The sequence below is a fragment of the Heptranchias perlo genome, unplaced genomic scaffold (assembly GCF_035084215.1).
Source record: "Heptranchias perlo isolate sHepPer1 unplaced genomic scaffold, sHepPer1.hap1 HAP1_SCAFFOLD_640, whole genome shotgun sequence".
NCBI classification, from domain to species: Eukaryota; Metazoa; Chordata; class Chondrichthyes; order Hexanchiformes; family Hexanchidae; genus Heptranchias; species Heptranchias perlo.
Window position 1 is genome coordinate 73368 of NW_027139667.1, and position 18786 is coordinate 92153.

An 18786-nucleotide genomic window follows, 5' to 3' on the forward strand; every position below is an offset into this window, starting at 1 on the left:
TACCACAGGGATCGGTGCTGGGTCCCTTGCTGTTTGTGGTCTACATTAATGACTTGGATATGAATGTAAAAGGTATGATCAGTAAGTTCGCTGATGATACAAAAATTGGTAGGGTGGTAAATAGCGAGAGGAGGATAGCCTCAGTCTGCAGGACGATATAGATGGGTTGGTCAGATGGGCGGAACAGTGGCAAATGGAATTTAACCCGGAAAAGTGCGAGGTGATGCACTTTGGAGGGACTAACAAGGCAAGGGAATACACAATGAATGGGAGGACCCTAGGCAAGACAGAGGGTCAGAGGGATCTTGGTGTGCAAGTTCACAGATCCCTGAAGGCGGCGGAACAGGTAGATAAGGTGGTAAAGAAGGCATATGGGATACTTGCCTTTATTAGCCGAGGCATAGAATATAAGAGCAAGGAGGTTATGATGGAGCTGTATAAAACACTGGTTAGGCCACAGCTGGAGTACTGTGTGCAGTTCTGGTCGCCACACTACAGGAAGGATGTGATCGCTTTGGAGAGGGTGCAGAGGAGATTCACCAGGATGTTACCAGGGCTGGAGCGCTTCAGCTATGAAGAGAGACTGGGAAGATTGGGTTTGTTTTCCTTGGAGCAGAGGAGGCTGAGGGGGGACATGATTGAGGTGTACAAAATTATGAGGGGCACAGATAGGATGGATACTAAGGAGCTTTTTCCCTTCGTTGAGGGTTCTATAACAAGGGGACATAGATTCAAGGTAAAAGGCGGGAGGTTTAGAGGGGATTTGAGAAAGAACTTTTTCACCCAGCGGGTGGTTGCAGTCTGGAACTCACTGCCTGAAAGGGTTGTGGAGGCAGGAACCCTCACAACATTCAAGAATTGTAACAATTTTACAACACCAAGTTATAGTCCAGCAATTTTATTTTAAATTCACAAGCTTTCGGAGATTTTCTCCTTCCTCAGGCAAATGTTTCAAGATCTCCTTGAAGCCTACGCATTTATACATATTGAACAATAATACATGGTGTTTACAGACTGCCCCTGCAACTGCCCGTTGCCAAGGCAATCACCGTGTTCAGACAGAGAGGTGTTACCTGACAGAACCTCCCGAATACACATTCAATAAAAAACAAACAGGGAAAAAAAAACAGAGAAAAAAAAAACACAGAGAGAGGCAGAAGAACATCCGGAAGCAGAGAGAGCAGCAAATGACCCATTATATTAAAAACAGATAACATTTGTTCGCTGGTGGGTAACGTGTAGCGTGACATGAACCCAAGATCCTGGTTGAGGCCGTCCTCATGGGTGCGGAACTTGGCTATCAATTTCTGCTCGACGATTTTGCGTTGTCGTGTGTCTCGAAGGCCGCCTTGGAGTACGCTTACCCGAAGGTCGGTGGATGAATGTCCATGACTGCTGAAGTGTTCCCCGACTGGGAGGGAACCCTCCTGTTTGGCGATGTTGCGCGGTGTCTCGTTCATCCGTTGTCGCAGCGTCTGCATGGTCTCGCCAATGTACCATGCTCTGGGGCATCCTTTCCTGCAACGTATGAGGTAGACAACGTTGGCTGAGTCACAGGAGTATGAACCATGCACCTGGTGGGTGGTGTCATCTCGTGTGATGGTGGTATCTGTGTCGATGATCTGGCATGTCTTGCAGAGGTTACCGTGGCAGGGTTGTGTGGCGTCGTGGGACGCTGTTCTCTTGAAAGCTAGGTAGTTTGCTGCGAACGATGGTCTGTTTGAGGTTGGGTGGCTGTTTAAAGGCGAGTAGTGGAGGTGTGGGGATGGCCATAGCGAGGTGTTTGTCCTCATTGATGACATGTTGAAGGCTGCGGAGAACATGGCGTAGTTTCTCCGCTCCGGGGAAGTACTGGACGACAAAGGGTACTCTGTTGGTTGCGTCCCGTGTTAGTCTCCTGAGGAGGTCTATGCGATTTTTTGCTGTGGCCCGTCGGAACTGTCGATCGATGAGTCGAGCGTCATATCCCGTTCTTACTAGGGCGTCTTTCAGCGTCTGTAGGTGTCCATCGCGTTCCTCCTCGTCTGAGCAGACCCTGTGTATTCGCAGGGCCTGTCCATAGGGGATGGCCTCTTTGACGTGGTTAGGGTGGAAGCTGGAAAAGTGGAGCATCGTGAGGTTGTCCGTGGGCTTGCGGTAGAGTGAGGTGCTGAGGTGCCCGTCTTTGATGGAGATTCGTGTGTCCAAGAAAGAAACTGATTCTGAGGAGTAGTCCATGGTGAGCTTGATGGTGGGATGGAACTTGTTGATGTTATCGTGTAGTCTCTTTAGTGATTCCTTGCCGTGGGTCCATAGAAAGAAAATGTCGTCGATGTATCTGGTGTATAGTGTTGGTTGGAGGTCTTGTGCAGTGAAGAAGTCCTGCTCGAACTTGTGCATGAAAATGTTGGCGTATTGGGGTGCGAATTTGGTCCCCATGGCTGTTCCGTGTGTTTGGGTAAAGAACTGGTTATCGAAGGTGAAGACATTGTGATCCAGGATGAAGCGGATGAGTTGTAGGATGGCTTCCGGAGATTGGCTGTTGTTGGTGTTGAGTATTGATGCTGTCGCAGCGATGCCGTCATCGTGGGGGATACTGGTGTATAGTGCCGAGACGTCCATCGTGGTGAGAAGTGTTCCTGGTTCAACTGGTCCGTGGGTACTGAGTTTTTGTAGGAAGTCTGTAGTGTCACGACAGAAGCTGGGGGTTCCCTGTACGATGGGTTTCAGGATGCCCTCGATGTATCCAGAGAGGTTCTCACACAGGGTTCCGTTGCCTGATACGATGGGACGTCCGGGTGTGTTGGCTTTGTGTATCTTTGGGAGGCAGTAGAAGTCTCCCACGCGGGGATTACGTGGGATGAGAATGCGTAGGATGCTTTGAAGGTCTGGATCGAAGGTCTTGATCAGTTTGTTGAGCTGGTGGGTGTGTTCTTTGGTCGGATCTGCGGGTAACCGTCTGTAGTGTTCCTGGTTGTCTAGTTGTCGGTATGCTTCTTTGCAATAGTCTGTTCTGTTCTGTATGACTGGCTCCTCCTTTGTCCGCTGGTTTGATGACGATGTTGCGGTTGGTCTTGAGAGCGTTGATGGCGTTGCGTTGTGCTCGGGTGACATTCTGGACTGTCTTCTGAGTGCGGCTGATGAATCTGGCATTGACGCATTTCCTGACAGCTTGAGCATACATGTCCAGCTGAGGGCAGCGACCCTCCGGAGGAGTCCAGTTTGACTCTTTCCTCTTCGGTTGCTGTACCGCGGATCCCTCTGTCTGCTGTTCCGGATCGTCGATTGTCTCATTGGGTTCGCTGCTGAAATCTTGGGGTTTGTGGTAGAATTCCCGGAGCCTCATTCTCCTGATGAATTCCTCTGTGTCCGCCGCGAGACTAGTGGGGTCCATTTTGGTAGTGGGGCAGAAATTGAGCCCTCGGCTGAGAACTTCGATTTCGTCTGGTTGAAGGGTGTGGTCGGATAAATTGACAATAGACTTCCCTGTGGTTGCAACCGTGGTACCAGGGGAAGCTTGGTCGTTGCTGGTGGTGATGCCGAGTTTCTCAAGCTTCCTGCTCTTGGTTTTCATGTAGGCAGCGTAGTTCCGTTGCCTCGTCTGTTTGGCGGTATAACGTAGCTGGTCTGCTGTGTCCTGAGTACAGGTTGAGAGTATGGACTCTATCTTGGTTTCGAGGTTGTGGCGTCTGCTGTAGAGTTGGTATATGAGATGGTTGCGGAGTGTGCGAGAGGTACGGCGGCAGAGTCTCTCAGCGTAATCCGAGTTGTATGTGGACTTGAGTGGGTTCGTGATCTGGAGTCCTTTCGGGATCTTGTCTGCTTTCTTGCAGCTCTGTAAAAACTTGATGTCTGTGTCTAAATGCGCGATCTTCTTGGATATCCTTTCCACTGTGAGCCGGCAGTTTGTGGTGTCGATGGTAGTCATGATGTGGAGATGCCGGTGATGGACTGGGGTTGACAATTGTAAACAATTTTACAACACCAAGTTATAGTCCAGCAATTTTATTTTAAATTCACAAGCTTTCGGAGATTTTCTCCTTCCTCAGGCAAATGTTTCAAGATCTCCTTGAAGCCTACGCATTTATACATATTGAACAATAATACATGGTGTTTACAGACTGCCCCTGCAACTGCCCGTTGCCAAGGCAATCACCGTGTTCAGACAGAGAGGTGTTACCTGCAGAACCTCCGAATACACATTCAATAAAAAAACAAACAGGGAAAAAAAAACACAGAGAGAGGCAGAAACATCCGGAAGGCAGAGAGAGCCAGCAAATGACCCATTATATTAAAAACAGATAACATTTGTTCGCTGGTGGGGTAACGTGTAGCGTGACATGAACCCAAGATCCCGGTTGAGGCCGTCCTCATGGGTGCGGAACTTGGCTATCAATTTCTGCTCGACGATTTTGCGTTGTCGTGTGTCTCGAAGGCCGCCTTGGAGTACGCTTACCCGAAGGTCGGTGGATGAATGTCCATGACTGCTGAAGTGTTCCCCGACTGGGAGGGAACCCTCCTGTTTGGCGATTGTTGCGCGGTGTCCGTTCATCCGTTGTCGCAGCGTCTGCATGGTCTCGCCAATGTACCATGCTCTGGGGCATCCTTTCCTGCAACGTATGAGGTAGACAACGTTGGCTGAGTCACAGGAGTATGAACCATGCACCTGGTGGGTGGTGTCATCTCGTGTGATGGTGGTATCTGTGTCGATGATCTGGCATGTCTTGCAGAGGTTACCGTGGCAGGGTTGTGTGGCGTCGTGGACGCTGTTCTCTTGAAAGCTAGGTAGTTTGCTGCGAACGATGGTCTGTTTGAGGTTGGGTGGCTGTTTAAAGGCGAGTAGTGGAGGTGTGGGGATGGCCATAGCGAGGTGTTTGTCCTCATTGATGACATGTTGAAGGTCCAAGAAGCATTGGACCTTCAACATGTCATCAATGTCATGAACATTCAAGAAGCATTTGGATGAGCACTTGAAATGCCATAGCATACAAGGCTACGGACCAAATGCTGGAATATGGGATTAGAGTAGACAGGGCTGATGGCCGGCGCGGACACGAGGGGCCGAAGGGCCTCTATCCATGCTGTATAACTCTATGACTATGAAGTGATACATTTCGGTAGGAAGAACGAGGAGAGGCAATATAAACTAGAGGGTACAACTCTAAAAGGGGTACAGGAACGGAGAGATCTGGGGGTATATGTACGCAAATCATTGAAGGTGGCAGGGCAGGTTGAGAAAGTGGTTAAAAAAGCATACGGGATCCTGGGCTTTATAAATAGAGGCATAGAGTACAAAAGTATGGAAGTCATGATGAACCTTTATAAAACACTGGTTTGGCCACAGCTGGAGTAATGTCTCCAGGTCTGGGCACCGCACTTTAGGAAAGATGTGAAGGCTTATGAATGTAGTTGCGTAGAGCCAGCGCGAACTCGATTGGCCAAATGGCCTCCTTCCATGCTGTAACCTTTCTGTGATTCTGTCTCTCACTTGCTCAGCCTCAGTCTGGCGCGCTCTGTCCAGCTCCTGCACGCCTGCATCCGGCTCCAGCCCCGACCCTATCCGCCTGCCCACCCGTCTCTGGCTCTGGGCCCCGCCCTGCCCCGCTCCGCCCGGGCCCCGGCCCCGGCCCGCCCCGCCCCCCTATTTTGACCTGACTGCGCTCTGAGTAATCCCAGTTGTGAATGTTATGCTGCTCCCCAGGCCATTGAGATGGAGTTGCGTAAGATGGAAGTACAACAAGCGAATCGCCACGTCTCACTGCTGACGTCCTTCATGCCTGATTCCTTCCTGCGGCACGGCGGGGACCATGACTCTCTCCTGGTCCTACTGCTCATCCCACGCCTGGTCTGTAAGGTAGGGTCTCGCAGGGTTGAGGGGGATGGGGTGGGTGAGGGTGGGGAGGGTGGGGCGGATGGGGTGGGGGAGGGGGGGAGGGAGGGTGGGGGGGACGGGGTGGGGGAGGGGGGGATGGGGTGTGTGGGTGAGGGGGTGGGGTGGGGGGGATGGGGTGGGGGAGGGAGGGTGGGTGGGATGGGGTGGGTGGGTGAGGGGGTGGGGGTGGGTTGGGGGGATGGGGTGAGGTGAGGATGGGGATGGGGAGGGTGGGGTGAGGTGAGGATGGGGAGGGTGGGGTGAGGTGAGGGTGGTCTGGGAGTTAGCGGGGGGGTGGGTGACTGATGTGGTCAGAGCAGAGTTGTAATCAATGGCCAGGGAGAGGGCAGTGGGCAGTGGTCACCGTCTCCTCCCTTCCATTACAGGCCGAGCTGATCAGTAAACAGGCCCAGGAGAAGTTTGAGTTGAATGAGGACTACACTCAGCGGCCAGGACTGAGAGGAGCTGTGGGGGAGCAGATGAGCTTTGGGGCTGGACTGGTTTACTCACTCACCCTGCTACAGGCCACGCTCCACAAGTATGAACAGTAAGTGGAGCATCAAACAGTCGGGGCGGAGACGGCGAGGTCCCCCGGGGGGCGGGGGCGAAGACGGCGAGGTCCCCCGGGGGCGGAGACGGCGAGGTCCCCCGGGGGCGGAGACGGCGAGGTCCCCCGGGGCGGCGGGGGCGGAGACGGCGAGGTCCCCCGGGGGCGGAGACGGCGAGGTCCCCCCGGGGGGCGGGGGCGGAGACGGCGAGGTCCCCCCGGGGGGCGGGGGCGGAGACGGCGAGGTCCCCCCGGGGGGCGGGGGCGGAGACGGCGAGGTCCCCCCGGGGGGCGGGGGCGGAGACGGCGAGGTCCCCCGGGGGGCGGAGACGGCGAGGTCCCCCGGGGGGCGGAGACGGCGAGGTCCCCCCGGGGGGCGGAGACGGCGAGGTCCCCCGGGGGGGCGGGGGCGGAGACGGCGAGGTCCCCCGGGGGGCGGGGGCGGAGACGGCGAGGTCCCCCCGGGGCGGCGGGGGCGGAGACGGCGAGGTCCCCCCGGGGGGCGGGGGCGGAGACGGCGAGGTCCCCCGGGGGGCGGGGGCGGGGGGGCGAGGTCCCCCGGGGGGCGGGGCGGAGACGGCGAGGTCCCCCGGGGCGGCGGGGGCGGAGACGGCGAGGTCCCCCGGGGGGCGGGGGCGGAGACGGCGAGGTCCCCCGGGGGGCGGAGACGGCGAGGTCCCCCGGGGGGCGGAGACGGCGAGGTCCCCCGGGGGGCGGGGGCGGGGGGGCGAGGTCCCCCGGGGGGGCGGGGGCGGAGACGGCGAGGTCCCCCGGGGGGCGGGGGCGGAGACGGCGAGGTCCCCCCGGGGCGGCGGGGGCGGAGACGGCGAGGTCCCCCGGGGGGGCGGGGGCGGCGAGGTCCCCCCGGGGGGCGGGGGCGGAGACGGCGAGGTCCCCCGGGGCGGAGACGGCGAGGTCCCCCGGGGCGGAGACGGCGAGGTCCCCCGGGGCGGAGACGGCGAGGTCCCCCGGGGCGGAGACGGCGAGGTCCCCCGGGGCGGAGACGGCGAGGTCCCCCGGGGCGGAGACGGCGAGGTCCCCCGGGGCGGAGACGGCGAGGTCCCCCGGGGCGGAGACGGCGAGGTCCCCCGGGGCGGAGACGGCGAGGTCCCCCGGGGCGGCGGGGGCGGGGACGGCGAGGTCCCCCGGGGGGCGGGGGCGGAGACGGCGAGGTCCCCCGGGGGGCGGGGGCGGAGACGGCGAGGTCCCCCGGGGGGCGGGGGCGGAGACGGCGAGGTCCCCCGGGGGGCGGGGGCGGAGACGGCGAGGTCCCCCGGGGGGCGGGGGCGGAGACGGCGAGGTCCCCCGGGGGGCGGGGGCGGAGACGGCGAGGTCCCCCGGGGGGGCGGGGGCGGAGACGGCGAGGTCCCCCGGGGCGGCGGGGGGGGGGAGACGGCGAGGTCCCCCAGGGGCGGAGACGGCGAGGTCCCCCGGGGGGCGGGGGCGGGGGGGCGAGGTCCCCCAGGGCCGGGGGGGGGGGGGCGAGGTCCCCCGGGGGGGGGGGGGAGGTCCCCCGGGGGGTCCTGTTATGAGACCCTGTACCTGAGGGATGGGGCAGAGACTGTGTGGGTCTTACTGACTGTCCCTTGCTCCACAGGGCTCTGGGTCAGTGCAGTGTGGACGTGTATAAGAAGATCGGAGGCCTTTACCCTGAGATGAGTGTCCATGAGAGATCCCTGGATTCCCTGATTGAGCTCCTACACAAGGACCAGCTGGACGAGACTGTCAATGTAGAGCCTCTCACCAAGGCAATCAAATACTATCAGGTACCAGTCCACTTCATCACTTTACCCGAGCGTGGGGCATGAGCCGGGAGTTATCATTAACGGGTTATCTCTGGTTACAGAGCCGGGAGTTACCGTCAGTGGGTTATCTCTGGTTATACTCTTGACAGTACTCAAAGGAGAAAAGTCACCCGGTCCAGATGGGAAACATCCCAGGTTACAGAGGGAAGTAAGGGTGGAAATTGCGGAGGATCTGACCACAATCTTCCAATCCTCCTTAGATATGGGGATGGTGCCGGAGGACTGGAGGATTGCAAATGTTACACCCCTCTGTTCAAAAAAGGGGAGAGGGATAAACCCGGTAATTACAGGCCAGTCAGTCTAACGTCAGTGGTGGGGAAACTTTTAGAGACAATAATCCAGGATAAAATTAATTGGCACTTGGAAAAATCTGGGCTAATAAATGAAAGTCAGCACGGATTTGTTAAAGGAAAATCGTGTTTGACGAACTTGACTGAGTTCTTTGATGAAGTAACGGAGAGGGTTGATGAGGGGAGTGTGGTTGATGTTGTGTATATGGACTTTCAGAAGGCATTTGATAAAGTGCCACACGATAGACTTGTTAGCAAAATTAAAGCCCATGGGATTAAAGGGTCAGTGAGAGTGTGGATATAAAACTGGCTCAGGGACAGAAAGCAGAGAGTAGTGGTGAACGGTTGTTTTTCAGACTGGAGGGAAGTATACAGTGGTGTTCCCCAGGGGTCAGTATTAGGACCACTGCTCTTTTTGATATATATTAATGACCTGGACTTGGATATAGAGGGTATAATTTCAAAGTTTGCAGATGACACGAAACTCGGAAATGTAGTAAACAATGTGGAGGATAGTAACAGACTTCAGGAGGACAGAGACAGACTGGTGAAATGAGCAGACACATGGGGGATGCAATTTAATGCAGAGAAGTGTGAAGTGATACATTTCGGTAGGAAGAATGAGGAGAGGCAAAATAAACTAAATGGTACAATTTTAAAGGGGGTGCAGGAACAGAGAGATCTGGGGGTATATGTACACAAATCATTGAAGGTGGCAGGACAGGTTGAGAAAGTGGTTAAAAAAGCATATGGGATCCTGGGCTTTATAAATAGAATTGTAAACAATTTTACAACACCAAGTTATAGTCCAACGATTTTTATTTGAAATCTACAAGCTTTCGGAGGCTTCCTCCTTCCTCAGGTAAATGGGTCGAGACAGAGTAGATAGAGAGAAACCGTTCCCATTGGTGGAAGGGTCAGTAACCAGAGGACACAGATTTAAGGTGATCAGTAAAAGAGCCAGAGGGGAGATGAGGAAACATTTTTTTACTCAGCGAGTTGTGATGATCTGGAATTCACTGCCTGAAAGGGCGGTGGAAGCAGATTCAATAATAACTTTCAAAAGGTAATTGCATAAACACTTAAATGGATATGGGGAAAGAGCAGGGGGATGGGACTAATTGGATAGCTCTTTCAAAGAGGCAGCACAGGCACGATGGGCAGAATGGCCTCCTCCTGTGCTGTACCTACTGTTACTGTCAGTGGATTATCTCTACTCTGGGACTCAGTCCCACCAGCCAGTGTGAGTTCACAGTGAGAGTGAGTGTGTGTTTGTGTTCACAATGAGAGGGCATGCGAGTCTGTGTGTTCACAATGCATTTGCGTGAGTGCCAGAGGACTGGAGAATTGCAAATGTTACACCCTTGTTCAAAAAAGGGTGTAAGGATAAACCCAGCAACTACAGGCCACTCAGTTTAACCTCGGTGGTGGGGAAACTTTTAGAAATGACAGAATTAACAGTCACTTGGACGAGGGTGGATTGATTGGGGAAAGCCAGCACGGATTTGTTAAAGGCAAATCAGAATTGGCTAAGGGAGAGGAAATAGAGAGTAGTGGTGACCAGTTGTTTTTCGGACTGGAGGGAGGTGTACAGTGGTGTTCCCCAGGGGTCAGTGCTGGGACCACTGCTTTTCTTGATATATATTAATGACTTGGACTTGGGTGCACAGGGCACAATTTCAAAATTTGCAGATGACACAAAACTTGGCAGGGTAGTGAACAGTGAGGAGGATAGTGATAGACTTCAAGAGGATATAGACAGGCTGGTGGAATGGGCAGACACGTGGCAGATGAAATTTAATGCAGATAAATGGGAAGTGATACATTTCGGTAGGAAGAACGAGGAGAGGCAAAATAAACTAGAGGGCACAACTCTAAAAGGGGTACAGGAACAGAGAGATCTGGGGGTATATGTACACAAATCGTTGAAGGTGGCAGGGCAGGTTGAGAAAGCGGTTTAAAAAAAAGCATACGGGATCCTGGGCTTTATAAATGGAGGCATAGAGTACAAAAGTATGGAAGTCATGATGAACCTTTATAAAACACTGGTTCGGCCACAACTGGAGTATTGTGTCCAGTTCTGGGCACCGCACTTCAGGAAAGATGTGAAGGCCTTAGAGAGGGTGCAGAAGAGATTTACGAGAATGATTCCAGGGATGAGGGACTTTAGTTCCGTGGATAGACTGGAGAAGCTGGGATTGTTCTCCTTGGAACAGAGACAGTTGCGAGGAGATTTGATCGAGGTATTCAAAATCATGAAGGGTCCAGACAGAGTAGATAGAGAGAAACTGTTCCCATTGGTGGAAGGGTCAAGGACCAGAGGGCATAGATTTAAGGTGATTGGCAAAAGAACCAAAGGTGACATGAGGAAAAGTTTTTTACACAGCGAGTGGTTAGGATCTGGAATGCACTGCCCGAGGGGGTGGTGGAGGCAGATTCAATCATGGCCTTCAAAAGGGAACTCGATAAATACTCGAAAGGAAAAAAGTTGCCGGACTACGGGGAGTGGGACTAGCTGGATTGTTCTTGCATAGAGCCAGCACGGACTCGATGGGCCGAATGGCGCCCTTCCATTCTCCCGCGCACAGTGGACGTTTGTGTGAGAGTGATCCATTAATGGGGCTGAGACTGCGGTTGTTGGGGGATCAGAGATCAGTGAACTCTCAGAACTGAGTGAAATACAAGTTGAACACTCAAACTGTACAGACCCACTTGCAGCACTATCACTGAGACACGAGAGAGACATTCAACCAGGGGAGACAGTGCAAAGAAGAGCCACGCATTCAATCCTGATACTAAACTCGAGTTATGAGGAGCCTCCTGGGTTTTCATTGTACAATGGGCAGGTTCAGGCCAGTAAAGGCAGGTTTCACACTGATTGATAGGAGACATGCTTCCACTGACTCCACCTCCTTTGATGTGGTTTGGATCAGACTTGTACTGGGATCGTGTGGTGGGCCGTGTGTAAAACTATTCTCTGGACTCTCCTCAGCATCTCTACAGCATTCATCTGCTCGACCAGAGCGAAGATTGTACAATGCAGCTCGCCGACCACATCAAGGTAATTCACTCACTGCACCAATGGCTGTATCTCACCGGACATGAGCAAGGGCCGGGGGCAGCATGGTAGTAGGACCAGCCCAAGGCAGGGCACATCAGTCCTGGGACCCAGACTTTGATGGCCTTTTTTTTTATTTGTTCATGGGATGTGGGTGTCACTGGCAAGGCCGGCATTTATTGCCCATCCCTAATTGCCCCTTGAGAAGGTGGTGGTGAGCTGCCGCCTTGAACCGCTGCAGTCCGTGTGGTGAAGGTTCTCCCACAGTGCTGTTAGGGAGGGAGTTCCAGGATTTTGACCCAGCGACGATGAAGGAACGGCGATATATTTCCAAGTCGGGATGGTGTGTGACTTGGAGGGGAACGTGCAGGTGGTGTTGTTCCCATGTGCCTGCTGCTCTTATCCTTCTAGGTGGTAGAGGTCGCGGGATTGGGAGGTGCTATCAAAGAAGCCTTGGCGAGTTGCTGCAGTGCATCCTGTGGATGGTACACACTGCAACCACAGTGCGCCGGTGGTGAAGGGAGTGAATGTTTCGGGTGGTGGATGGGGTGCCAATCAAGCGAGCTGCTTTTTCCTGGATGGTGTCGAGCTTCTTGAGTGTTGTTGGAGCTGCACTCATCCAGGCAAGTGGAGAGTATTCCATCACACTCCTGACTTGTGCCTTGCAGATGGTGGAAAGGCTTTGTGGAGTTAGGAGGTGAGTCACTCACCGCAGAATACCCAGCCTCTGACCTGCTCTTATAGCCACAGTTAAGTTTCTGGTCAATGGTGACCCCCAGGATGTTGATGGTGGGGGATTCTGTGATGGTAATGCCGTTGAATGTCAAGGGGAGGTGGTTAGACTCTCTCTTGTTGGAGATGGTCATTACCTGGCACTTGTCTGGCGCAAATGATACTTGCCACTTAGTAGCCCAAGCCTGGATGTTGTCCAAGTCTTTCTGCATGCGGGCATGAGATGATTGGCCTCCAACAACCAATACCATCTTCCTTTGTGCCAGGTATGACTCCAGCCACTGGAGAGTTTTCCCCCTGATTCCCATTGACTTCAATTTTACGAGGGCTCCTTGGTGCCACACTTGGTCATAGAGTCATACAGCACGGATAGAGGCCCTTCGGCCCATCGTGTCCGCGCCGGCCATCAGCCCTGTCTACTCTAATCCCATATTCCAGCATTTGGTCCGTAGCCTTGTATGCTATGGCATTTCAAGTGCTCATCCAAATGCTTCTTGAATGTTGTGAGGGTTCCTGCCTCCACAACCCTTTCAGGCAGTGAGTTCCAGACTCCAACCACCCTCTGGGTGAAAAAGTTCTTTCTCAAATCCCCTCTGAACCTCCCGCCTTTTACCTTGAATCTATGTCCCCTTGTTATAGAACCCTCAACGAAGGGAAAAAGCTCGTTAGTATCCATCCTATCTGTGCCCCTCATAATTTTGTACACCTCAATCATGTCCCCCCTCAGCCTCCTCTGCTCCAAGGAAAACAAACCCAATCTTCCCAGTCTCTCTTCATAGCTGAAGCGCTCCAGCCCTGGTAATATCCTGGTGAATCTCCTCTGCACCCTCTCCAAAGCGATCACATCCTTCCTGTAGTGTGGCGACCAGAACTGCACACAGTACTCCAGCTGTGGCCTAACCAGTGTTTTATACAGCTCCATCATAACCTCCTTGCTCTTATATTCTATGCCTCGGCTAATAAAGGCAAGTATCCCATATGCCTTCTTTACCACCTTATCTACCTGTTCCGCCGCCTTCAGGGATCTGTGAACTTGCACACCAAGATCCCTCTGACCCTCTGTCTTGCCTAGGGTCCTCCCATTCATTGTGTATTCCCTTGCCTTGTTAGTCCCTCCAAAGTGCATCACCTCGCACTTTTCCGGGTTAAATTCCATTTGCCACTGTTCCGCCCATCTGACCAACCCATCTATATCGTCCTGCAGACTGAGGCTATCCTCCTCACTATTTACCACCCTACCAATCTTTGTATCATCAGCGAACTTACTGATCATACCTTTTACATTCATATCCAAGTCATTAATGTAGACCACAAACAGCAAGGGACCCAGCACCGATCCCTGTGGTACCCCACTGGCCACAGGCTTCCAGTCACAAAAACAACCTTCGACCATCACCCTCTGCCTTCTGCCACTAAGCCAGTTTTGTATCCAAAGTGCCAAGGCACCCTGGATTCCATGGGCTCGTACCTTCTTGACCAGTCTCCTGTGGGGGACTTTATCGAAGGCCTTACTGAAATCCATGTATACCAGATCCACTGCGTTACCCTCATCCACACGCCTAGTCACCCTCTCAAAAAATTCAATCAAATTAGTCAGACATGATCTTCCCTTGACAAAGCCATGTTGACTATCCCTGATTAATCCTTGCTTCTCCAAGTGGAGACTAATTTTGTCCTTCAGAATTTTTTCCAATAATTTTCCTACCACTGATGTTAGGCTCACTGGCCTGTAGTTCCCCGGGTTTTCCCTACTCCCCTTCTTGAATAATGGTATTACATTAGCGGTTCTCCAGTCCTCTGGCACATCCCCTGTGGCCAGAGAGGTTCTGAATATATGTGTCAGAGCCCCCGCAATCTCCTCCTTTGCCTCACACAGTAGCCTGGGATACATTTCGTCCGGGCCTGGGGATTTATCCATTTTTAGGCCTGCTAAAACCGCCAATACCTCCTCCCGCTCGATGTTAATATGTTCGAGTATATCTCAGTCCCCCTGCCGTATTTCTATGTCTACATCGTCCTTCTCCGTAGTGAAAACAGATGCAAAAAATTCATTTAGAACCCCTCCTACATCTGCCGGCTCCACACACACATTGCCATTTTTGTCCCTAATGGGCCCTATTTTTTCCCTAGTCATCCTCTTACCCTTAATATACTTATAAAACATCTTAGGATTTTCCTTTATTTTGCTCGCCAGTGTTATTTCATGGCCCCTCCTTGATCTCCTAATTTCTTTTTTAAGTATCCCCCTGCACTTTGTGTACTCCTCTAGGGCTTCCTCCGTCTTTAGCCTTTTGTATCTGCCAAAAGCCCTCCTTTTTTTCCTAATCCATTCTCGTATATCCCCTGACATCCAAGGTTCCCTGGAGTTCTTGGAACCACCCTTGACCTTTACGGGAACATGTTGCCATTGTATGGTCTCAATCTCCCTTCTGAAAGACTCCCATTGCTCCGATGCGGATTTTCCTACAAGCAGCTGATCCCAGTCCATTTTGGCCAGATCCTGCCTTATCCTATTAAAATCGGCCTTCCCCCAATTTAGAACCTTTATTTCCGGCCCCTCCCTGTCCTTTTCCATGACCACCTTAAATCTCACCGAATTATGGTCACTGTCACCAAAGTGCTCACCTATGAGCACTTCTTCCACTTGGCCGGCCACATTCCCGAGAATTAGGTCCAGTACTGCCCCCTCTCTTGTAGGACTTTCCACATGCTGGCTCAAAAAGCTCTCCTGGATGCACGTTAAGAATTTTGTACCCTCTAAGCCTTTTACACTCTGAGTATCCCAGTTAATATTGGGGAAGTTGAAATCCCCCACGATTATTACCCTATTATTTGACAATTTTCTGAGATTTGCCGACATATCTGTTCCTCTATCTCCCCCTGACTGTTTGGGGGCCTATAGTACACTCCCATCAAAGTGCTTGCCCCCTTTTTGTTTTTAAGCTCCACCCATATGGCCTCATTAGAGGAACCTGCTAATATATCATCCCTCCTTATGGCAGTAATTGATTCTTTAATTAATATTGCGACCCCCCCTCCTCTTATACCTCCCCCTCTGTCTCGCCTGAAGATTCTGTACCCCGGAATATTGAGCTGCCAGTCTTGCCCCTCCCTCAACCATGTCTCTGTGACAGCAACAATATCATACTCCCATGTGTTTATCAACACCTTCAGTTCATCCACCTTATTCGCAAGACTCCTTGCATTAAAATAGATGCCATCCAGCCTTGCCCTTACATATTTGCCCTGTCTTCCAAGCTGACTTGTTTTTTTCTCTATATTTGGCTGCACATCACCCCCTATTGTAGCTCCACTCTGTATCCCATCCCCCTGCCAAGTTAGTTCAAATGCTGCCTTGATGTCAAGGGCAGTCACTCTCACCTCACCTCACCTCTGGAACTCAGCTCTTTTATCCATGTTTGGACCAAGGCTGCAATGGGGTCTGGAGCCGAGTGGTCCTGGCAGAACCCAAACTGAGCATCGGTGAGCAGGTTATTGGTGAGTAAGTGCCGCTTGATAGCACTGTCGACGACACCTTCCATCACTTTGCTGATGATTGATGGGGCGGTAATTGGCCGGATTGGATTTGTCCTGCTTTTTGTGGACAGGACATACCTGGGCAATTTTCCACATTGTCGGGTAGATGCCAGTGTTGTAGCTGTATTGGAACAGCTTGGCTAGAGGCGCAGCTAGTTCTGGAGCACAAGTCTTCAGCACTACAGCCGGGATGCTGTCGGGGCCCATAGCCTTTGCTGTATTCAGTGCACTCAGCCGTTTCTTGATATCACGTGGAGTGAATCGAATTGGCTGAAGACTGGCTTCTGTGATGGTGGGGATATCGGGAGGAGGCTGAGATGGATCATCCACTCGGCACTTCTGGCTGAAGATGGTTGCAAACACTTCAGCCTGGTCTTTTGCACTCACGTGCTAGACTCTGCCATCATTGAGGATGGGGATGTTTACAGAGCCACCTCCTCCCGTTCGTTGTTTAATTGTCCACCACCATTCACGACTGGATATGGCAGGACTGCAGAGCTTTGATCTGATCCGTTGGTTGTGGAATCGCTTAGCTCTGTCTATAGCATGTTGTTTCTGCTGTTTAGCATGCATGTAGTCCTGAGTTGTAGCTTCACCAGGTTGGCACCTCATTTTTCGGTGTGCCTGGTGCTGCTCCTGGCATGCTCTTCTACACTCCTCATTGAACCAGGGTTGATCCCCTGGCTTGTTGGTAATGGTGGAGTGAGGAATATGCCGGGCCTGAGGTTACAGATTGTGCTGGAATACAATTCTGCTGCTGCTGATGGCCCACAGCGCCTCATGGATGCCCAGTTTTGAGCTGCTAGATCTGTTCTGAATCTATCCCATTTAGCACGGTGGTAGTGCCACACAACATGTTGGATGGTATCCTCAGTCCAAGTCAGGACTTCATCTCCACGAGGACTGTGCGGTGGTCACTCCTACCAATACTGTCATGGACAGATGCATTTGCGACAGGTGGATTGGTGCGGACGAGGTCAAGTAGGTTTTTCCCTTGTGTTAGTTCGCTCACCACCTGCCGCAGGCCCAGTCTGGCAGCTATGTCCTTTAGGACTTGGCCAGTTCGGTCAGTAGTGGTGCTCCCGAGCCACTCTTGAAGTCCCCCACCCAGAGTACATTCTGTGCCCTTGCTACCCTCAGTGCTTCCTCCAAGTGGTGTTGAACATGGAGGAGGACTGATTCATCAGCTGAGGGAGGGCGGTAGGTGGTAATCAGCAGGAGATTTCCTTGCCCATGTTTGATATGATGCCTTGAGATTTCATGGGGTTCGGAGTCAATGTTGAGGACTCTCAGGGCCACTCCCTCCTGACTGTATATCACTGTACCACCACCTCTGGTGGCCTAATGAAGTGTCTTTATGTTCCAGTTTACCCAGAGTGCCCTGGACTGTATGGCGGTGGAGGTCGGTCGACTGCGATCCCTGTTACAGGTGAGAGTAACACATACACAGCACTGATGCACCCCCATCCCTCGCTCTGACCCCATTCCCCTCGGACTGACGTCTGGCCCTGGGCCCATGCCCTGATCCCGCTCTGACCCCGACCCTCATGTTATAAATTGGATAGCCCAGTGGTGAAGGATAGAATACTGGAGCCTGCTCTTCAGTTCCTTCCAACCTTTATTCACAGAGATTCCCCTTACACCCACCCCACACCCTCGATCAGCTCTCCTATAAATGGATACGAGAGTCCCAATTGACACAGACCCTGAATACAATCAACACCCACTGATCGAAATCGCCTGAATACAATCAACACCCACTGATAGCAATCGCCTGAATACAATCAACACCCACTGATAGAAATCATATAGAGAGCGTAGAAAGGTTACAGCACGGAATGAGGCCATTCGGCCCATCGAGTCCGTGCCGGCTCAATGCAAGAGCAATCCAGCTAGTCCCACTCCCCCGCCCTATCCCCGTACCCCTGCAAATTTTTTCCCTTCAAGTACTTATCCAGTTCCCTTTTGAAGGCCATGATTGAATCTGCCTCCACCACCCCCTCGGGCAGTGCATTCCAGATCCTAACCACTCCCTGTGTAAAAAAGTTTTTCCTCATGTCACCTTTGGTTCTTTTGCCAATCACCTTAAATCTATGCCCTCTGGTCCTTGACCCTTCCGCCAATGGGAACAGTTTCTCTCTAAGAAGATAGATGAGGGCTGTGCAGTAGACGTGGTCTACATGGACTTCAGCAAAGCATTTGACAAGGTACCGCATGGTAGGTTGTTACATAAGGTTAAATCTCATGGGATCCAAGATGAGGTAGCCAATTGGATACAAAATTGGCTTGACGACAGAAGAGGGTTGTTTTTCAAACTGGATGCCTGTGTCCAGCGGTGTGCCTCAGGGATCGGTGCTGGGTCCGCTGTTATTTGTTATTTATATTAATGATTTGGATGAGAATTTAGGAGGCATGGTTAGTAAGTTTGCAGATGACACCAAGATTGGTGGCATTGTGGACAGTGAAGAAGGTTATCTGGGATTGCAACAGGATCTTGATCAATTGGGCCAGTGGGCCGATGAATGGCAGATGGAGTTTAATTTAGATAAATGTGAGGTGATGCATTTTGGTAGATTGAATCGGGCCAGGACCTACTCCGTTAATGGTAGGGCGTTGGGGAGAGTTATAGAACAAAGAGATCTGGGAGTACAGATTCATAGCTCCTTGAAAGTGGAGTCACAGGTGGATAGGGTGGTGAAGAAGGCATTCGGCATGCTTGGTTTCATTGGTCAGAACATTGAATGCAGGAGTTGGGATGTCTTGTTGAAGTTGTACAGGGCATTGGTGAGGCCACACTTGGAATACTGTGTACAGTTCTGGTCACCCTATTATAGAAAGGATATTATTAAACTAGAAAGAGTGCAGAAAAGATTTCCTAGGATGCTACCGGGACTTGATGGTTTGACTTACAGGGAGAGGTTAGACAGACTGGGCCTTTTTTCCCTGGAGAGTAGGAGGTTAAGGGG

General features: G+C 52.4%; 1 protein-coding gene across 1 annotated transcript in view; it reads left to right on the forward strand.

The window, feature by feature from the left end:
- Nucleotides 1-18786, forward strand: part of LOC137318077 (dynactin subunit 1-like) — a gene marked incomplete at its 3' end in the record, with an annotated part of 104983 nt that overhangs the window by 72017 nt on the left and 14180 nt on the right. Inside the window, exons 8-12 of the mRNA XM_067981041.1 lie at nt 5681-5833; nt 6238-6398; nt 7996-8164; nt 11486-11554; nt 17187-17249. Of these exons, the coding sequence (XP_067837142.1) occupies nt 5681-5833; nt 6238-6398; nt 7996-8164; nt 11486-11554; nt 17187-17249 (615 nt within the window). The remainder of the gene's footprint in view (nt 1-5680; nt 5834-6237; nt 6399-7995; nt 8165-11485; nt 11555-17186; nt 17250-18786) is intronic.